We start from the raw sequence: 6165 nt of genomic DNA on the forward strand, positions 1-6165 counted from the left end.
AAGCCTAATGTCATAGTGAATCTATCTCGGCAGAAAAGCAGTTGCGCTTCCACGGGCCTCCCTGCCGATACGGGAATCCCCACAATTGAAATGATGGCCCAGCGGCGGTATCCAGTGGATGAGATCACCCTGCGGACACCCTGTGAGCTGCAAAGTGCTATTAAGAACTTAATGTTCACGGTTGCGTATGCTAGCGCTATGCCAACCCAACCCGGCGATGTGTACGATGGGCAGGAGATTCCGACTGGATACGCTAGAGTTGGTGTGGAGCAGGTGTGCGAGGGATGGGAGACACTCAAGCTCAATATCCCTGGAGGTGACTGGCAGAGGACACTAGTAGAGGCCATTCATGGCTACATCCTATGGGACAAGCACTACATAATCCTCAAGGCTACTGAGCAGGCATCAAGGCTGGCATCTCCGCAAGCCCCTCAAAGGGCACCCAACATGAGTCCACTGTCTCTGCGAGCTGCACTGGAACACTCTCCTTCACCATCATCTCCTGGGCAGCCGTCGACTCCTGCTTCACCTCCATCTCCTGATTCACGTCCTTTGCCACCGGCAAAGAAGCAAAAACAGCCATCGAAAAAGCAAGCATCGGTGGAGCCTCATGAAGAAGAATCAGTAGCCGAAGACAAAAACAACGGAGGCTCCTACATTACCCTGGGACTGGAGATATGAAGAATCTAAGAAGATATCTGATGCCCAGGTTAAAGAGTACTTCAAAAAGATGGAGCCAGAGAAGAAGGAAAAACCAATCAATCCTAGAGATTTGAAATTTTTTATTGGAATGTGCAAAGCAAATAAGAAAAAGTTCATTCCGCTTTCAGACTACGACCGCTCGATTACCAAATCATTCGAGAAGATGAAATCAGGGTCGTCATCCGATGTTCCATAGCTCGGAGCCCAAAAGAAGCAGTCAATAGAACCGGTTGTTGTGCTAAATGAGAAACAACAAGGGCTACTGGCTTTTTTGAAATCATCGAAGCTCACTACTGCTCAGATTACAGGGTCAACAGATCAAGTTCAGTAGTCATCAGATTATCTGATAGCTCCAGTGGTTTGATGGCCATATAAGGAGGGCACCGGCCTTGTCCCCCCCCCCCCCAGAAATCATGCCTGTGCTTCCAACGCAAATGCGAAGGCTATATGATTGGTACATGGAAGCGATGACAAATTTAAACTTCATGCAGGGTGTAATGTTTAAAGATAACAATTTCCTTCATGGAGAGGGCGTGATATGATTGAATTGGGAAGAAATGTACCAACTATACCATCAAGACGCCCTCGACATCTCTATCGTCAGTTTGTGGCTTCTGTAAGTGGTGTTCTTTAAATTTTACTCATTAACATATATAAGTAACGAATGTTATTACATGATCTCAACATATTGATTCCTTGTTTTATTTTGTCTCATGTAGAATGGAGATTCAAACTTGCAGGAAAAAAAGGGTACTACCACATCGGCTTCATCGACCCATCGGTTGTGAATTGCAAGAATGTACGTGATAAACCTGTAGAAATATTTAAGACTTATACAAGTACTTATCCGTTCAGCACTACAAGGCCTACATATTGTTTCCTTACAACTCTTTGTGAGTGTTTTCTGCCCTGTAACTCTTTTAGTTCTGTATAATTGAATTTTTTAACCCTAACAAGAAGTGGCTTTGATTCGTATAATCTTGCAGCAATCACTGGATACTAGTTGTCATATTTCTCGACAAGAGCTTAGCGGTAGTTATAGACTCATTGAGGAAAGATCCAGAACTATACAACGACATGACTGACATGTTGAAAAAGTAATTAATACCCTCAATCACCATTACTTTTAAATCATTCGATAAATATATTTATTCATTTTCGATCATTCGCAGGGTTTGGAAGAAATTCGTTCAATAATTTATTTTCTCTTGATGATTTTATTTTCTCTTAAAGTGTCTCAGGCAGGCATAGGGCATTAATTTATGCGTATACTATGTTATGGAGAACATCCATGGTCTAGTAGGTGCTCAGAAGACGTATACCAGATGGCAGACGGAAGTAAGTAAAAAAATTTGTCAATGTTTCAACTCATTTTGTAAATTGTTGTAATTAATATTCTCACTTTTCCATAAATCGCTGCGATGAGAGATCAACTGATACCAGAGGAAAGGGTTTTGGCAATTCAAGAAGCCCCGTGCAGATTTATTAATGAGTAGGTCCTCGACAAGAATGGCGAATTCTACTATGATGGAGAGTCAGTAAATATGAGGATATTGTGTAAAACTTTTGTTGCACTTTGTATGTAATTAAGTATACGTGTGTGTGTGTATATATATATATGTGTTTAAGTATATATATGTATGTAATTAAGTATATATATATATATGTTTAACATTTTATGTAATTAAATATATGTATGTATCTATGCATATCTATGTATGTGTATATAAATATATATATGAACTCCAATAATATATATAGATATTTGTTTATATAATATTTGTCCTTAATATTTACCATATATATAGGAAGTCACATATGTATCCTATATATGTGGTAAATATAAAGGATATATATATAGTGTTATGGTATAATACACCTGGGTGCATTCTGTATAGAGAATGCACCCACCTTCTCAGTTGCAACTACTGTGACTGTTCTAGTTGTAGCTGGATTGTGTCCAATTGCAATGGTTCGCGTCCAGTTGCAACCGGGTCGGTCCGAGTTGCAACCGGTTTGTGTCCAGTTGCAATTAGTTCCGTCTAGTTGCAGTTGGTCTATTCTTTCTGTTGCAATTGATGTAGTCTCTCAGTTGCAATTGCAGGGTATAAGTGCATTTTGTACACAGAATGCACCTTGTTGCAACGTTCATTAACTAGACTTGCAACTAGGTTGTAACTAGTTGAAACCGGTAGCAATTGTACAAAAACAAGGTTCTAAGTGGTCGCAACTAGTGCTAACTACGCTACAGCCAAGTTGCAATTGTAATGTAGCTATGATAGCAACTCATAGTATCGTGATGTTGCAATTACATACTTGAAAAAAAATTCATCAAATATAGTCTTCATGGATCTCGTTTTGTTAAGCACATTTTTTCCAACGACCTGATGCAAACAGATCTGAAATCGGAGCTACGGTTCAAGAGATATTGTATTTTTTTATCCAAATCAATAAAAGATTCTCTGCATGCCGCTTTCCTGGTAGGTGGCGGGATTGAGCTGTGGTTGGTTGGCGAGTCCGGCGGAGGGTCTGTGCATTTGCTATAGCAAATGCACCTTGTTGCATTTTAGCCTCGCGGTGTGTGTCTATATATATATATATATATATATATATATATATATATATATATATATATATATATATATATATATATATATATATATATATATATATATATATATATATATATATATATATATATATAAGTGGATTTGTGGAGTTCATACTCCGCTTCGGTCCCAGTACAAAAGTAAATTTGAAATGAAAAAGAAATGAATAGAAAGGAAAACAGGGAAAAGAAAAAAAAGGGGAGGGGGCTTTTGGTCCCGGTTGGTAACACCAACCGAGACCAAAGGGGCTACCTACCACGTCGGGTCTGGCAGCCCTTTAGTCCCGGTTGGTATTATCAACCGGAACCAAAGGTGGTCTCTAGTCCCGGTTGCTAGACTTGGTACTAAAGGACCCCCCCTCCCCCTAGTCCCGGAGTCCCAGCCTGGCGGTCCCGGTTGGAAAACCGGGACTATTCTAGATTCCCAACAGGGAAAAATTAGCCTTTCTATAGTAGTGCAACTAATGGTAATGATAAGTTGGGTTTAATGAGCTCGATGCGTTTCTTTGCAATTAGATCTGCTATTAATTCCAGCTGTCATTCATGAATCGGCTCCATAGCCGATGACTTTATAAACATATCGGACAGCTTTGGCCGATGCCTTCTTTAACGAAACTATTCGGAATCCCAACCGATACCTTCTTTTACTGATTAAATTTCTTTTCTTTGTCAATTACAAGTCAAATTAACAGGCACGCCACAAACCTCGAAAGTAGAACCTGCACCGGAGAAAAGCAGAGCTCCCAGGCCTTAGCGTGTCGTTCTCCGCAAGATTCAACGCTCCGAATTTTACGGCAACAACAGCAGTTGTGATTGGAAGAGAAATACTTTTCTTTTGAAGTAACTCGGAGAGGATCTTTTAGTACCAGGTGGAATGTAAAGCTTTTAATACCGGGTGGCGTTACCACCCCGTACTAAAGGCCCCAGACCGTTCGGTCCACTCCAAAAGTACCTGTATGAACTAGACCCGGTAATAGTGTTGGACGGATAGCCCTTTTTCTACTAGTGAGGGGGTCGTGACAGATATTGCGTGTAAGAATATTTTTACACATAGTTTCTCCAATAATTCTATGAAGTTGACTGTATTTTAACAGTGACAAAGGGAGCCTGATTGATGCGAGAGTCATCATTTAGGCAACTACAATCTGTTACTGCTTTATTAGGCTTTAGGAAAGCTGCATCGAGCATGGCCTGTGAGCCTCCACTAGCCACTTTATTCCCACCCGCCGGAGCAAGCAAAGGTAACCCTCCGCCATCATTCATGCATGACCATATAGTTACTACTATATAAAGCCTCTCGCAGCCACAAGCATCCATAGCCAGTTGAGCTTATTCCTCCGGCACGGCCGCATTAGTAATAAACTGTGCCACCAGAGACATGGCGGCCATCTGTTGCCATCATGCTCTAGCCGCCGTTGGCCGGTCGGTGCCCCAGACCACTCTTGGTGCTCGTAGACACGCGGGAGCCTCTTTCCCCTTCTCCACGACGCCTATAAACTACCCGCGTAGACTTGTCTCGCGTGCAGCTATTAACATTCCCCCAGATGGTAAGCCCTACATGGCTAATATTTCCTCGAGCACCATGTAATATACTCTTATCTGGCGGAGCCGTTGCACGCATGAAAACTGTATATTTTCTTGCCGCTAGCCAGTGTAATACCATTGTTAATTTCGGTAGCATCTCAGTCTCAGAATTATCTTGACCATCTTAATTTGATCATCTAAAAGTGCTCATGGTTACGGGTCGGTGTTTTGATGTGTTTCGATATGCCCAACTAGATAGCTTTGCATTCGATGCTGGGAGGACCTAGCTTACATTTTTAACGTGCATGTGCGTTCTTTCATTGAATATGGCTGCTAGTTTAAAAACTAACATAATTTTCTGTTTTTTGAGGAATAACATAATTTTCCTTTGATGATGAAGCTTTGGTGCACCTCAAAAAAATCAAAGACGACCAAGGCCAATGGGGAATAGATAGAGGAGACAAGGATGAGGTGCTCAAACTCTGGTTTCTAATAACAGGTGTCGACGTATCAAATGTCCAAAAGGAAGTCGAGGTTAATCTTCCTGATGGCAGTAATGTGCTCACGATCAAGAAGAAGAAGGAGAAGATGAAGGCGCCCGCCCATGCAGATGAGCTGCTTGACGTGCGCCTACTTTTGACCGAAGACTATGACAGGAAGGGAATCGAGGTGAAGGGGACAAACGAGGAAGGCAAGGTGCGCTTAGAGGTGACCATCACCCAAAAGGCAACCACTCCATTCCATAAAATCGATATTAACTAGCTTAGCAAGGACACCGTGTGGTACGTGATAGTATTTCTGTTGGACAATAACTCTCATCATATATGTCTTGTTGTTGTGCTCATTCCCAAAGCATATCCCTGGCCTTTCCATGAGAGGACATGAAACAGAAGGCTCGTTAACTATCCCGATGGCGGGACTGCTATACCAGTTTGTTCATGTACTAAAAAGATCAGTATAAATGTGGTTAATGAAACTTCATAACCGACGGTTTTCCGGCTGCCCGAAAGGGTTGGTATGGTTACCCACTCTTATGCAGGGGGTTGGCCAACTATTTGATCAAACAAAATTATTACACAAGACGGGCACAATGGAGAAGCCACCTGTATAACAGATGTCGACACAGCCCCTCGTATCGAAGAGCCGTCTGAAATGTATCAAATAATAGACAGTTGGAGAAGGCAAATAAGGCCTGATTAACATTCAGAAGATAAGCGATTGCCGATGGAGACCGATCGACGTCTGTATCCCAGTAGGATATATGGATTTTGTCAAAAACAGTTTTCAATTTATTTTAAAACAAGTAATGAAAGAATAGTTTTAAATCTAGG

The 6165-nt window shown here is 41.5% G+C and overlaps 1 protein-coding gene across 1 annotated transcript; it reads left to right on the forward strand.

Annotated features, from left to right (window-relative positions):
• Positions 1-4609: 4609 nt before the first annotated feature.
• Positions 4610-5818, forward strand: LOC120644496. Its single transcript, XM_039921124.1, has 2 exons — positions 4610-4857; positions 5235-5818. The coding sequence occupies exons 1-2, from the start codon at positions 4689-4691 to the stop codon at positions 5594-5596; spliced, it is 531 nt and encodes a 176-aa protein (XP_039777058.1). The 5' UTR covers positions 4610-4688; the 3' UTR covers positions 5597-5818.
• The last annotated feature ends 347 nt before the right edge of the window (positions 5819-6165 follow it).

This window comes from Panicum virgatum, chromosome 8K, assembly GCF_016808335.1.
Source record: "Panicum virgatum strain AP13 chromosome 8K, P.virgatum_v5, whole genome shotgun sequence".
Classification (NCBI taxonomy): domain Eukaryota; kingdom Viridiplantae; phylum Streptophyta; class Magnoliopsida; order Poales; family Poaceae; genus Panicum; species Panicum virgatum.